At 51.3% G+C, this 15,568-nt stretch overlaps 1 protein-coding gene across 6 annotated transcripts in view; it reads left to right on the forward strand.

Moving 5' to 3' along the window:
- Window positions 1-15,568, forward strand: part of ATP7B (ATPase copper transporting beta) — an 80,492-nt gene that overhangs the window by 44,221 nt on the left and 20,703 nt on the right. For all 6 annotated transcript variants that reach the window (XM_082365272.1, XM_082365269.1, XM_082365271.1 and 3 more), the window contains 7 exons: window positions 476-733; window positions 2,664-2,827; window positions 4,375-4,536; window positions 6,580-6,656; window positions 8,070-8,244; window positions 9,342-9,575; window positions 10,297-10,388. In XM_082365272.1, coding sequence (XP_082221398.1) covers window positions 476-733; window positions 2,664-2,827; window positions 4,375-4,536; window positions 6,580-6,656; window positions 8,070-8,244; window positions 9,342-9,575; window positions 10,297-10,388 — 1,162 coding nt within the window. The remainder of the gene's footprint in view (window positions 1-475; window positions 734-2,663; window positions 2,828-4,374; window positions 4,537-6,579; window positions 6,657-8,069; window positions 8,245-9,341; window positions 9,576-10,296; window positions 10,389-15,568) is intronic.

Consider the following 15,568-nt stretch of genomic DNA (forward strand, 5'->3'; position numbering starts at 1 on the left):
ATGGGGAGGGAGAGGACCTCTGTTAACCAGGATGTGGCCAGGTGTAGAAGCTCGATTCCCTGCTGCATGCCTGAGGGGTTTGGGGCAAAGCATTTAATTTCTTGCAACTCTTTTCTTCACCTGTAAAATGGGGATGGTAGTAGTACTTGCCACAGGGCTATGTTAACAGTTAAAGGAGGCCAGACATGTGCTTAGCAGGGTGCCTGGTGTGTTCTTATCACTGCTGTTAACCGTCATTGTCTCGTTACAGCATTCATCTACCCAGAACATTCCGTCCTTGCAGTATCGGCGTGTTTTCCTATGTATGGAATCGAGTGCCTCCGTCTGGCTGTGGGGAGGGAGAGGCAGTGACGGAAACACCAGCCCCCCTTTATCTTCTCCAGGAACTTTCATCTGAACATTGTCAAGCTTGAGCCTCCGGAAAAAAAAATTATCCATTCTTCTAATTTGAATGATTTGTGACATTCTATCCTAGAAAACTGTTCCAGCAACCACGCTGGGAACCACAGTGCTGGGAGCGCCACGGGGCACACGGCGGCTGGTGCACCTGTGTCCGTGCAGGACACGACTCCCCAGACCGGGGGGCTCCCTGCAAACCACAACCCCGGCCTCGTGTCCAAGTCCCCTCAGGCCTCCGAAACCGTGGCCCCGCAGAAGTGCTTTCTACAGGTCAGAGGCATGACCTGCGCGTCCTGTGTGTCCAACATAGAGAGGAACCTGCAGAAAGAAGCTGGTAAGAGGTCTCCACCATGCCGAGCTGGGATTCTGCTGTAGATGGTAGCGTGTAGACTGCTGGAGGCCACAGTCAGCAACGTGGGGCGGTGTGCCCTTGGCACAAGATGCCCTTGGGCATCACCACTGACTGCGTTTATCAGGAGCCCTGCTAACCTGGCGGCAGTTCATTGTATGATAGGATAGATGTTTGTCTAATGTTCTGGGGCAATTGGCATTCTGCTCTTTTTTTTTTTTTTTTTTTTTTTTTAAAATTTGTTTATTTATTTATTTATGGCTGTGTTGGGTCTTCGTTTCTGTGCGAGGGCTTTCTCTAGTTGCGGCAAGCGGGGGCCACTCTTCATCGCGGTGCGCGGGCCTCTCACTATCGCGGCCTCTCTTGTTGCGGAGCACAGGCTCCAGACGCGCAGGCTCAGTAATTGTTGCTCACGGGCCTAGCTGCTCCGCGGCATGTGGGATCTTCCCAGACCAGGGCTCGAACCCGTGTCCCCTGCATTGGCAGGCAGATTCTCAACCACTGCGCCACCAGGGAAGCCCGGCATTCTGCTCTTTAAGAAGTACTTAGTTTGAGATAAAATGGATCTCTGAGTAAGTTAGCCGTGGGGAATCCAGTTTAAAGGTCAAGGTACTGTCATGGGTGGCCTCCCCAACTAGCTTGTCCTGGTAGTAGTCTGTGGTTTTCCCTTCCAAAGCCTCTTACGGTCAAACACATAAATAGCCTGCATTCTGTCCTGTTGTCATTGTAAATCATAGCGTGCTGTGGAAACGCCAAAGTTTTGTCCTCTAAACGACATTGCCAATCTGGTTTCTCAAACCTGAGAGTGCAGCGAAAATCCTGTCCCAATTTTTTGTTTGGAAAATATCTTAACTGTGACTCTGCTGGCCTCCGGGGTCACCTTCTCTCTTCCTGTGGCTCCGTACGTGGGTCCTTCTCCTCAGGCTCAAGGATGACATGTTTCCCGCCTCCTGCTCGTCAAACCTACAGCTTCCTGGAGCTCTAGAAGGTGGCTCTCAAAGCAAGGTGTTCTAGGAGCTCCTCTGTCGCCCGTGGGCTGGCGGCTCAGAAGCTAACCTGTGTCTCACAGGGCCCATGATTCTCTTCCCGATTTGAACCCCTCATACTTAGCCCTTATGACATTCTTTCTAAAGCACATCATTCCTTTCATTTATGTGAATGAGCCTTTCTTTCCCCCTTTAACTAAACAACAGTGGTAGCAAGATTGTCCGCGGGATTTCTTTTTCATTCCTGAAAGTGATTAAAAAGTGAAAAAGAGTAAGGAAAACCACTTTTGAAAATTATTTTTTTCTCCTCTGTCTGGAAGTGGAGAAAAAAGTACGTCTGTTATGTGACAGCAGTTGCCTGCTGCAGACTCTGTCCCTTGCTTTGAGGTGTGTGCCCGCACCTGTGTCCCCAAGAGCCTGACTCAGAGCAGAGCCCGCTGGGCCAACAGCATGGGCTGTGCCTGGGGGCGAGGCAGGCCTGCAACACCTCACACGCCCCCCCCAGACCCACTGAACCAGCGTCTTTGCTTTAACCAGGTCCTCAGGTGAGTCATATGCCCGATAAAGTGTGAGGAGCATCGTTCTAGAACAGTAGCTCTCACGCTTGGCTGTACATTAGAATCACCTGGGGAGCTTTAAAAATGGGGGAAAAAGATGCCTGGTATCCACCCTGAGAGATTCTGATTTAATTGGTCTGGGTTAAGAGTTAATCACCAGTCAGGTGATTGTTAAAAGTTAATCACCGGTCAGGTGATTGTTAAAAGCCCTCTCCCCTGCCTCCACCCCAGGTGATCCTAATGCACAGCCAAGTGTGAGAACCACTGTTCTAGAAGCTTCTGGGGCAGAGTTTTTTCTTTGTTAGCTTATGTGGAACACGTCATCCCAGAGGCCTTGCCTGGAGTGTTCCAGCTGTGCCCTGCTGGTTTCAGGGATTCTCTCTGTGCTGGTTGCTTTGATGGCTGGAAAGGCAGAGGTGAAGTATAAGCCGGAAGTTATCCAGCCCCTGGAGATAACGCAGCTCATCCAGGACCTGGGCTTCGAGGCAGAGGTGATGGAGGACTACGCGGGCTCAGACGGCGACCTCGAGCTGACTGTAAGCGCGGCAGCTGGGCTGGAGCGGGGGCCGGGGGTGCAGGCCTGAGTCAGCCCGCAGAGGCCTTCTGACGGCAGCCGGGGCTGCGGTCAGGACGTCCCCCCTTCTTGCATGTATCCTGCTTGTTGCTATTGGGTTTTCCTTTGAAGCCAGCGACAAGGACCTGCTCGTTTCGTGAAGGAATGTCCACTATGTCAGAAAGTCGCAGGCGCGCGTCCCGCCAGGTCCCGCCAGGCGCGTCAGGGTATCGGGAGGAGGAGGCAATGGCGCTGGAGGAAGAGGAATTGGAGACGGCGGCTGTCCTGAGCTTGTGGCTCGAGGGAGTCGAACAGGAACACGTCCCGTGAGGCCGAGAGGAAGCTGGAATGCCAGAGGCGTCTCGAGGCCCCGGGACGGGATGGGAGTGAGCGAGGCAGCCGGGGCCACCCTGTAGGCACAGGCGTGTCTACAAGGTACTTGGTGACCAGAGTGTCCCCAGGCGCCCAGTCCGGGCTGAACGCCGGGGGTGGTGCTGTTTCCAGGGCTGCCGGAGAGCGGAGGGACGAGGCGCTGGTATTGTTTCCTGCCTGCCCACTGTTGCCAGCGGCGCTGGTCAACAGATCATCGAGGACAGAAGATAGCTCTAGCATTTCAAATATGCTGTGTTCACAAGCACTTCTGCGCAAAGCTCTCTTTGTGCAAATAAAGGGAGGCTTAGAAGGAATCCACAAGGAATTGAGTAATGCTGCTTACCGAAGTGAAAGGGTCTTACTTCCTTGCTGTGTTTAGTCACTGCCATTAGCGGTAAGTAAATGTTTGAAGAAAAAGTACTGCGGACACAAGTGGCACTTTGAGCTCCTGAGAAGTGGTGTTCTTTGCAGAGCAAATCCTTTGCCCTGGCCGGGCCTCGGTGTGTGCGGAGGGGCACAGTGTAGCACTCGCTGGGTCAGACCTCCAGGGCCAGAGGTGCACATCTCTGCTCACACTACGGTGTGCAAATCTAGAGCAACACTATCAGTGGGGAAGGTGAAAACATTTTTTTGAACAATGTTTGTTTTTTTTTTATTACAGTGTCCTCTAGTTGTATTGTCGTCACATGCTCAGGCATTTTATGTCTGTATTGAATTTGTATTCTGGGAAGTGCCGACCACTGATACTCAGAAGAGGGAGTTGTCCGGCTTGCCTAATGCATAGTACAGGGGTGGCTGGCTCGCTTGGAACTGCTTTCTCAGCGCACACAGCACGGGGTGGCAGAAATGCATAACCAGCACAGGGCGTGGAGGGCTGTGAAAGCCCATTGTTAGCAGAGCTGGGAGTCGGGCCTCGGTCCTTGCCATCTGCTTAGTGATTGGTCTCCTGTACCTGAGTTGGGGAAGAACCACTGTTTATATCCCCGAGGCTCCCGGGGGAATGTCCGGGGTGAAAATCTTGCACCTGGGGGTTGTGAGTCCAGCATCTTGGGAAGGAGGACGGACTTGTGGCTTGCCTGTTAACCCAACTCCCTGTGTGCCTTTGATGGGATCCTCTGGATCCTGGGTCAGTGGGATCTTTGTCATCCTTTGCCGCAGATCACGGGGATGACCTGCACTTCCTGTGTTCACAACATAGAGTCCAAACTCACAAGGACAAACGGCATCACCTACGCCTCTGTGGCTCTCGCCACCAGCAAAGCCCACGTGAAGTTTAATCCTGAAATTATCGGTCCACGGGATATTGTCAAAATTATCGAGGTAAATCATTTATCAAAAAAATATCGTACCCACCTTTTTAAAAACTGATTTATAATCATCATAGAAAAATGAGCAAAATATAGCTAAGCAAAAAAAGAAAAAAAAATCACCTAATCTAAAATCCTTCAAGTTTTCCCATGGAAATAAGGTGACTCAATTTGTGAGGGATTAGTAAATATCAGATAATCTGAGGGGGGGAATCAGTGAATGGGTAAGAAAAAGATGGGGAGAAAAAGACATTATTATTGTTTTAATTTCAGATATTCCCTGAGAAACAGCAGTATTGCCAAGATTCCTGGCACATGGTATTAAACTGCCTGATTGTGGGAATTCCCTGGCGGTCCAGTGGTTAGGACTCTTCACTTTCACTGCCGAGGACCTGGGTTCGATCCCTGGTTGGGGAACTAAGATCCCACAAGCCATGCAGCGTGACCCAAAAAAAAACTTGCCTAATTGTAATTTTTTTAAGTAATATTTACATCTGTACCAAGTATCTACAGACCAAAGGAATGTTGGTGTTGGGAAGAATTACACTGCGTTTGACCACTCTACTAGACCTCCTTTACAGCTGGAGAGTTTAGTCATTTCTCCTTTGGAAAATCAATCACAGTAGTTTTCTGTACTCCCACCCGCATCGTTCCCTCACTTTGTCCACAGACATTCTGTGTCCTCTCTCAGGTCTGTATCATATCACACCAGGAGAGGATGAGCCTTAGTGGTGATCTGAATGGGTCAAGATGGTCAAAACCGAACAAGATGAACTCACAACAACTAATGGTGGAGTTTAGCAGGAACTACTGCTTATGAAATTCCTTATGAAATGAAACATCTCGTAGCAGGCTTCAGGTTGTTTTAAATTTCCGTGTGTGTGTGTTAAGAGAGATGCTGTCTGTTGTCTGGCCATGCAGAGCTCTTTGAGGTGCAAATACTGCTACTGCTGTTGGTACAGTGCCTCAGTCTTAGAGGAAGACAATGCAGCTTCTTTATCAGATGAGGAGAGATTCCCCCAGAGAGGTTAGGAGACTTTGATCCCTGGTACCCAGCTAAAGGTTGCAGAGCTGGTACTCCAACCCAGATATCCTAGTTCCAAGCTCAGTGGGCATCCAGTTTCTGAGACCACCCCACGGGTCTTACAGAGCAGTAGTGATAAGGCATTAATGAGGGAGAGAAGTCAGCTGATGCACTAATCCTTGCTGGCCTCTACCCAGCTGCCCAGCCCGCTGCAATCCCCTCCTTGTTCTTACTTGAGGTATATTGCCAGTGTCTGGCCCCCGTTCCTGCACCTCTGGGGCATCTTGTCCTGATGTAATTAGGCCGGTATTAGTTGTAAAGGATTTGTCTTTAGATGGCCTTACATGCTCTTTCTTCCAACGTAACTCTTAATTTTTGTGTAAAATCCCAACATCAGAGTCCCGGGGTCCCTCTTTACATTGTGCTGACTGACAGGACATTTCCTGACAACCTTTCCTGTATAATTTCATACAGGGAATCAGAGATTTAGCGACCAGATCAAATAAGATAGAGAGGGTGGGGGAGCAAAACGGTGAGAGAATTGCTTGAGATAATCCCTGAGAAAACCACAGATACTGCCGGAGCCAAGGTCTGCTCGTTGGGAGAGGCCTGGGCTGGAGACGGGGGACCTGCAGCTGGATTCAGTGCTTCCGATGATGCTGTAGCTTTGGACGGGAGTTTAATCTCTGACCTTCAGTTTCCTCCTGCAGAGAGCGATACTCCCGACCGCTCGATACTGGGGAGTCCGTAACTCACAAATCCCGGGTTTATAACTCAGCATCGATCAGCTCAGGGTGTGCTAAGTCACCTCCTGGCATCTGCTACCTTTGCCGACAGAAGGAGCAGGAGTCGCCGTGGAACCTCCGACGGGATCTGTACAGTGACGTGGGGACAGAAGTCATGAGCGGAAAAACGAATGCAGTCCTCTGAGGCAGTTTTAGATTCACTTTCTTATTTCCAAAGATGTAAAATGGTTTCTACCGATGCCTATTTTAACCAAGTGCCTTCTTGTTTCCTCTTTTTAATAACAAGGAAATCGGCTTTCATGTCTCCCTGGCCCAGAGGAACCCCAACGCTCATCACTTGGACCACAAGGTGGAAATAAAGCAGTAGGTAGAACACAGAAGATAAACTGTAGCTCTAAGGGCTGCCTCTCCCCTGGCCCGCCTCTACCTCGTTCGGTGCTAATTGCTGTCCCTGCTACCTCCACCTTCCACGGTGCCTTCTGCCGAATTAGTTGCCTTTACCCTCGTAATGTTAATCCTCTAAAACAATGCTGTTCCACGGTACCTTCTGCGGTGACAGAAACACTCTATATCTGCACTGCCCAGTATGAAATGCAGCCAGTGTGACTCAGGGAGTGAATTTTTAATTTCACTTCATTTTAACTAATTTTAATTTAAATAGTTACCTACGGCTGGTGGCTAACAGATTGGACAGCGCTTACGTTGGGAGGAAGGGAAGAGTGGGTTTTTTCTTTTATAGTATTTCAAGACTTCACTGGAGTGGGTCGAGATCTAGGATCTGAGGATAGGAATTACGGACAAGTGGAAAGAAAATGGCTCGGGCAGCAGGAGACCTGAGCTCGTTCACTGTTGCAGATGTTCACTCATTCATTCAACAAACACAAGACCGCTGTTGCATGCAGGGCGCTGTGCCGGGTGCTAGGGGTGAATAGGGTGTCACCCCTGCCTTAGAGGGGCCCTTGGTCGGGCTGGGAAGAGTGGGTGAGCAGTGATGCAGGTGGGTTCTGGGGAGTCTGGGAAGCTCACAAGCAGGGGACACACGATCTGAGCCCCAAAGAATGAGTGGAAGTTTGTCGGGCTGAGAGGAGTGGGGTAGGAAGCGAGGTCTTTTCGGGGCTTGGAGGCGGGGGCCTGGGAGTGTAAGACTCCGATCTCGCAGGCCCGTGGTCTTCAGATCGGCGTTGAGGCTATGCCTCCTAGAGCTTCCAGGAGCCCTTGGTTGGAATTTTGTGGATGGTGAGGCTGATGTGAGACCATGGCTGTCACCTGTGACCCCGATTTCAAACTTCATCGAGGCAGCTGCACTGTTCACACTGACTCTATTTTCAGTAATAGTTTAAAAGTTGAATGTATAAGTTTATACTAATGAAATGTTCCTTTTATCTGTTTTTTTCTTGGGGGTCTATAAACGATTGCGGTTTGAAAAAAGAGCGGTAGCAGCCATAGGCTGAGGATGGTCAACCTCTTTGGGGCTGAATTCTCAGCTTCTGGACCTCGGTTGCCTCACCTGTAGACTGGAGGTGCCACGTCGGCCACGGGCAGGCAGGGGCTGTGTCTAAACGTCTCTGGAGCATCCTTGCAGTGAAGTTTAGACCTTTGATGTCCCCTCAGATGGCCGATGTAGGGAGAGAGCCTTGCTTTCACTTTAGCCCTTGCTGGTCTGTCCCAGACACGTGGCAGAGGCCAGTCTCAAACCAAGTCCTCGGGAGGGGCCGGGGCCGGAAGCCAGGTGACCGGCGGCACCTGATATGTCGGTGTTGCTGCGTTTCTTTCCAGGTGGAAGAAGTCTTTCCTGTGCAGCCTGGTGTTTGGCGTCCCTGTCATGGGTTTAATGATCTATATGTTGATACCCAGCCACGAGCCCCACGAGTCGATGCCTCTGGACCGCAACATCATCCCAGGACTGTCCATCCTGAACCTCGTCTTCTTTATCTTGTGTACCTTTGTCCAGGTGCGTATCGGGGGGTGGGCACACCTGCCCAGCGTGCCTGTGTGTGGCCAGCAGGTGCTCGGTCCTCTTAGGCCAGCACAGCCCCCCTGAGTGCTCCAAGTGCAGCTTCGTTGCCGCTTTCCCACCACCCAGCCAGCTGCTGCTTTCTTCTGTCTTATGACCAGCTGGGGGGCGTCCTCTAACGTGGGGGATGACACAGGGCCTGGTTTCACGGGCAGTTCCACAGATGACCGGACTCCCCCTGGAACAGCAGCCCCCTGCGGCAAGGCTCGGTGATCCATTGTGTCTTGTTTGCTTATTGTTCAGCTGAATTCGATGTTAGAAGCAGCAGCTGGACCACCCTGGAGCTCGTGCTGCTCTCTTCCACGTCTTGGCTTGAACGACTGAAACGTGGTCCTGAGGAATCATAATTTAAAAGGGGCAGGCTTCGTGCTACTCCTGCCCAGGGGACCACATTAAGGAGCTAGCTGTATTTCTAGTGGGAAGTGTGCCTTCCATTTATTTTGGAATAAAATATAAAACTCCTGACTTAATATTAGAATATTAGAATTAATTAATATTAATTAGGATTATCTGGGGGCAAGTGTTTATAGGCTCAGTTTGGTTTTTCCAGATCTTCATCTGCATAGAAAAAAACACATATTTACGTGCGTATGTATGTGTGTGTACATGTTCACATACTATAGACACAGGCTTTTTTTTTTGGCCGAGATAGGATAATACTAGATATACTGATTTATAACTGGCTTTTTCACTTAACCATGTACTGTGTACATCTCTCACACCGGCGGTTAGGGGTCCAGCACATTGTCTTCAGGGACCGCGTAGCACTGTCCACAGTATGAACGCACCATGATTTCTTTCACCGTCTTGAGCATTCTCCTACTGATGGACGTCTAGGTTGTCCAGTGCTCTGGGTCTTAAAGGTCTCCCTGGATCAGCCACTCCTGTGGCCAGAAGTCCTCTGAATCAGGAAGTACATTTCATACACGTCACTTATGGAGGAAAAAGCAATGTCAGCGTCGAGGGGGAGCCCAGGGTGTTTACAGTCCCGAGGGGCCTTGTCACAAAGGTCACTCTCCCTCCCCACCTTTCAGTTCCTCGGGGGCTGGTACTTCTACGTTCAGGCCTACAAATCTCTGAGACACAGGACGGCCAACATGGACGTGCTCATCGTGCTGGCCACGAGCATTGCCTACGTCTACTCCCTCGTCATCCTGATGGTGGCCATCGCCGAGAAGGCGGAGAGGAGCCCCGTGACCTTCTTTGACACTCCCCCCATGCTGTTCGTGTTCATCGCCCTGGGGCGGTGGCTGGAACATGTGGCAAAGGTAAGTGCAGCCTCAGGTTAAAGGAAGAACTGTTTCCTCAGTAACACAAATCTTAATTTATCTGAGCACCATGTTTAGAATTACTAATCGTACGCAATCTAGATCAAGGCTTAAAGAAACGTGAAACCTACGTAGAATTAGGTGTTCTGACCACTAATCTCCAAACCGGGTCGCTGCTTCTGAAATCCCAGCTAATCTGGTTAATTATTAAAACCTTTGTTCAGATGCATCGTGCAGTGGAAAGAACCCTGGATTTCGGGTCAGAGCTCATACCACCTCTTGGTACATAACTGAGTGTGTAGCTTCCTAGTCTAGAAATCCACATTTCCACCGTAGGGTCGTGCCATTTTTAGCACCCTGCGTTGTTCCCAGATTTCAATGTATTCTAATATAAGAGAGTGGGACTCAGGTCCTAAAAGAAATTAAATTGAACCTAAAAGAAAACAGTCAGTGGGCACACTGGCATTGTTTCTTCAATCTGAAATGTAATTCATAGAACTCAGTTGCACTGTACACTCAGCGCGGTGATGGCACGGCTGCGTGTTGATGGGCAGTGAGTGACACTCATCCCGGGAGAGCCCGCAGGCGTGCAGGGGGGCCATGTTACGGAGGCAGCCTTTTCTTGCAGGGTTTTCTCTAACACCAGCCTTGTGATTGATGGTCTGGGTTTGCACAGGCCAGCTTAGTATCGCTCTCATTTTACATTCTGGTTATTTCTTAGAGCAAAACTTCAGAAGCCCTCGCCAAACTCATGTCTCTACAAGCCACGGAAGCCACCGTCGTGACCCTTGGGGAGGACAACTTAATCATCAGGTGGGTTGTCTTTGTCACACGTCCTTGATCGATTTAGATCAGCCTGTGTGCTACACATCACACACCCATCGTGTATAGGACATGACGCTAGACCTGGTGAGGGCCGGCAAAGACGGTACAGTGAGATGCCCCGTCTCAGTCCAGTTAAGTAAACAAGGCATTTATATACTAAAAGATAAGCAAGGGTTCAAGGGGGTGTATGTTTGCTAGATGATGAGTGAGAGGTACAGGCAGTATTTCTGGAACTTAGGAGAGGAAGGCTAGTGGTGGTCAAGCAGAGCGTCACAGAACATGGAGTATGAGCTGGGTCTCGCCCGCAGGATCTGGAGGATTCGGACAGGCTGAGAGATAGGGGTTCAACTTGCCAAAGAATAAAAATGGGAGAACTATTTTTCTTCTTTATCAGGTTGGCAGACATTAAAAACGTTAATGCTCATTGTCGTTATTGCTGGGACTTACATAGCATTTACTATTTGCCAGATGCTATACTAACCTGTTTGCATTTAATCTGTCCCCAAAAAAACCTTTATGAGGAAGGGACTCTTACTACCCTTATTGTACAGATGCAGAGACTGAGGTTCAGAGAGGCTGTGCAACTGGCCCAGGGTCACACAGGCATTAAGTAGTGGAATTAGGACAGAACCTGCGCTGCTGGTTGCAGAGCCCATGTTCTTTACACTTACATATACTGACTCTTAAAGCATATTTAGTAACGTGGGCATTTTTACAGACTAAGGCTTCTGTATTTCCCCCGTCAGCCTCATTTTCCTCTTCTAGGCAATGGTTATTTCTAGGCCTCCCTCCCATTCCTGAAATCTCTCTGGCCCCGCCACTTTCCCCTTTAGCCTGTGATCGCACTTCTGACTTGAAAATAGGAACTGTGACGGGAGACCCATCAGCTTCCTGTCACTCAGCCTGCAGAGCTGCCGTTCCCCACCGCACCGGTGGAAGAAGAGGCGTCCCCCCGCCGGGGCCTCTGCTTAGAGCCATCCTCTGTCGAATTCTTACCATCTCCAGTGTCCCTGTCTCTGCTGATTCTTACCATCCAGTACGACTTACGCCAAACTCTCCCACGACTGAAGCAACCATCGGCGCTCCTCCCACTGTGCACCCTCGGTCCATCACACTCTTGCTGGTTTCCTAGCTGTGTTTCCCCCTCCCACTGTGCACCCCCCGGTCCATCACACTCTTGCTGGTTTCCTAGCTGTGTCTCCGAGAGACAGGCCCCTGAGGCCAAGGCGGGTCCCTTCCTTCCCGAGGGCCACTGGGCGACCCTCTGTTGACAACGTGGGCCAGTGAGTGAGACGTGAGGATTGAAAGTTTCCGAGGCTCAGGCTGACCAAGCACAGCAGCACCGGCTTTTGCCCGCGCACTGGTTTTTAAGTAAGAATCAGAATTACGGTAGTGACGGCTGAGATTGGAGAGTTTGCCGTGTGCCACGTACGCTACCCAGCAGTGCGCCTAGATAATCGAATGTAACCCTGCTGGCTGCCTCGTGAGGGGGGCGCCCTCGTGACCCGCCTTTCCTCAGGAGGAGCCTCCAGCTCAGGAGGGAGCTACCTTGTCCAGAGTCCGTGGCAGGTGAGCAGCAGAGAGGGGGCTGGGCCCCTGGAGACACAGCCTCCCGCTCAGCCTCTCGCGGACCTGTCGTCTCCCGGCCCGGAGGAGCCCGTGTGACAGCGCGGCTGGCTCGTGACTGCTTCGGTGGCTCTGCACGGTTGTGTACCTTGGCTGCCTTTTTTCTCGTAAATTAATGACATGAGAGTGTCTGAGCTGTGCAGACGTTCAGATTGGGAATCGAGCCATGAACAGCTGCGTTTACTTTCTGCCTTTCATTTCGAAGGGCCTGTGACGGCAGGATGCCAGTGCCCGGGCAGCTCCACTGATTTGAGTACAAGGAGATGTGCATCTTTGCCAGAAGGCTCAGGCTGGCCGCGATGCCGAAGGAGGGCAGGCCCACACCTGGCATCTCCCAGTTCTTTTCCACACCGTGTGCCTGGCTTCTGCCATCACGTGTGGTGGTACCACTTTTTAAGCTAGGAGCCAGAAGACCAGAGTCCCTTCTGGCTTTGCCTGAGACAGGCCATGTGCTTGGAGCTGGGTTCCCTCCTGTGTTTTGCAGTTCATGTCCGTCAGACAGACAGACGGGGGTGGTCACTCCTACCCCCGCTTCCTGACGGGGTGCTCGGGCCGTGGTCACACCTGCCCTGCCAGGGCCAGGGCCGCTCTCTCGCCTCCTGTAACGTGGTGTGTGCTGTGCCAGGGGCCCCAGGCAGCCTCCTGCAGGGCCTGGGCCTCTGCCGGTGTGGACAGGTCTGCGGCGCCTCCTGCAGGCCACCGGGGCTTCGTGTCTCAGCTGGCTCCTTTCAGAGGGACTCAGCCCGTCCCTCCGTCTGTCCCTTCGCCAGGGGCACGTGTCCTTCCTCTCCGTCCGGAGTCTTGGGCGACAGAAGCATCTGCGTAGATGATCAGTGGTAATTTCTTCCCAAGCTGCTACTTGCGTTTCCCTTTGTGCGCTCTCTCCGCGCTCCTCATTCCTTAAATGTGGATGATAGTCGGGGTTTCAGCGTTGGCCCTGTTGTCTTTGTGTGTCAGAGGCTGCTGGGTCCTCACATCCGCCCCCTGACCCCCTGTCTTCATTCTCAAACCCACGTCAGATCTCAGTGGGCGTCCTCTGCGAGCCCTTCCCTTCCCTCATCCACACAGCTGGTCTCCGTCCTCTTGATGCCGGCTCCACAAGCTCTGGTGGCCCCGGCCACTGCCCCTCCCACCGCTGCTGTGCTTGTTCAGGCCACTGGGCTCTCTCCCCTAAAGCCCCTCAACAGCCCCTCCCTGGCCCCCTGCTCCAGCCTTGTCTCCTTCCTGACGTTTTCCACATGCAAACCATCCAGCCCTTGGAGGCACAGATCTGATACTCTGTAGCTGCCCATCCTGTGGAGGTTTAGGATAAAGTCCGCATCCCTAGACGCCTAGACGCGCACGTGAGACTTGGCATCTGCGCCTGTGCCTCCTGGGCTCAGCCTCTGGTCCTGACGTCCCTCCGTCTCCTCCCGGCCACCCCCCTGGCGGGTCCCAGGAAGAAGCGCCCCTGCACTCGCCCACCACCCTCCCTCCAACCAACGCCTTTCTTCCTTCCCCTTCGCCTGATCCCTTGTCCCCTGGTCAGACTGCCTTGTCCTCTGGGGCCTGCAGCATTGGTGCCTCCAGTCGTCCTGGGACTACATAGCAGGTGCTCAGATCCTCACTAGTTGAATGCATGAAATGACTGTCAGATGTTAAAGAAACGCATCATACACGTGCGTGTGCTTGACACTGTGAGGCCTGCACAGCGGGTCCCCAATCTCCCACGTTGAAGTGTTCTGTTTCTTATAATTAGGAAAACGGAATTACACATTTTACATAGCCCAGTGGCCCTTCTCTTGTAAGTTTTTTCTTCGTCTTTTTGCTTTGTGTTAGATGAGGCAGGAGGGTAGAGAAGAGGGGGCCGGTGAGGTGAGCAGGCTGCCGGCAGAAGCCCTCAGAGCTGAAGAAATGCTCGGAAAAAACTGTATTCCCACAGCTTGGCGTCTGGGGGACATGAGCTTCTGAAGCAGACATGCGACTGGGAATTCACCAGAAGGAGCCACCTGCCCCCCTAGAGGGCTGTTCCCCATCAACTCGGCTGTTCAGAGTTAGAAAGATACGGTTAATTCAGATCAGAGGGGAAATTCAAAGTTAGATGAAGCGGAGATGAGCCTCACTAACAATTTCTTAGAAAGACACCCAGTGGACATTTGAGGCAAGAATCACGATTTTTAAGCAAACATTTTAAAGCTTAGGAGTCAGGTTATGGGAGAGGAGGCTCTGCCCACAGCCCCGTCGCCACCTCCTTTCTACGGGAGCAGCTGCTCCTTCTCTGACACAGGCTTCTCTTGCCGCGGAGACCTCTCTGGACGGTAAACTCCAGGCTGTGCAGATGGGCCTCAGAGGGCAGTTTTGGAGCCTGGGCGTCTCCATCTCTGGGAGACTCTAAAAAGAAGCAGAGGTTATTCTCGGTTGTAGAGATCCTCCCCTTCTTTTTATTTACTGTCCCCCCAGTCACCAAACAGATTTACACACCTGTTCCCAGCACTCAAGACTCAGGCTGCTGCCTGCTTCCCCTTTAAAGGTCTCCCCTTTTCCGTGCTCCCTTTCTTTTATTGTGGCCATTACTGAACTTAAATAAACCAGCTTGACTTTAGTTACTAGGTCATAGACCTGAGAGTTTTGTCCTGTGTGTAACCCCAGCCCAGCACAGTGCCTGGTACATAGAGGCCGGTCAACAGTGAACACGTCCATCAGGTGATGGTCAAAGTCACCAGCACTGACTGTGCAGCAGGCCCTGCCCTCGGTGCCCACAGGCAGCATCTCAGGTCAACCTGGGAACAAATAGGGGTGACTGTCACCTACCTCACGTGGTTTCGGGAGGATTCATGTCAATATCGAGCACAGCACCTGCACTCGATTCATGTCTGGTTTTCCTTCTCAAATAAGGTGGCTTTTTGTACCCTCTCTCTGTGATAGTTTCAATGTAGTCTTTGTAGAATGAAAGGAAGGCATAAAATAACCTCAGAGCCCTGCTTGTTCTACGCCCCTGCTTTTCTGACTTTCTCACCATTGGTTCATGAGCCAACGTTACATATACAGTTAAGTAAATTTGGTCCCTGTGACGCTTTCAGAGAGGTGCTGCCAAAGCCGTCCTCGCCCCCTGGATGACTCTATTCCTGTCGTCCCCTCTGGTCCCCCCATCTGTCTCTCTCGCTCTCTGTGGGACCGTTCTCCCCAGCAGACAGTTCACACATACTCACAATTCACAATTTCCTGTCTTAATCCACACGCTCTTCTACTGCTGTTTTTCTCTTCTCTTTCACACGGCAGAACTTCTTCTGAACGTTGTCTTCAGCTGCTTTCTTGTTTCCTCACCCCTCAGCCTCTCCTCAGCCCGTTCCAGCCGACCTTGTTCCTCCACCAATTTCTGAGATCCCTTTTGCCAAAGACATCAAGTCATTTCCATGAACCAAATCAACCATTGCTCTTATTTAATCCTCATTGCAGCCTCTCTCCAACATCTACCCCCTTTTCTGTCCCTTTAAAATATGCCTTTTTAAAAAATTTTTTATTGAGAGATAACTTACCTTCACTGAAGTACACGAATCCCAAGT

The sequence above is a fragment of the Balaenoptera borealis genome (genome assembly GCF_965194805.1).
Source record: "Balaenoptera borealis genome assembly, chromosome: 18".
Taxonomy (NCBI): domain Eukaryota; kingdom Metazoa; phylum Chordata; class Mammalia; order Artiodactyla; family Balaenopteridae; genus Balaenoptera; species Balaenoptera borealis.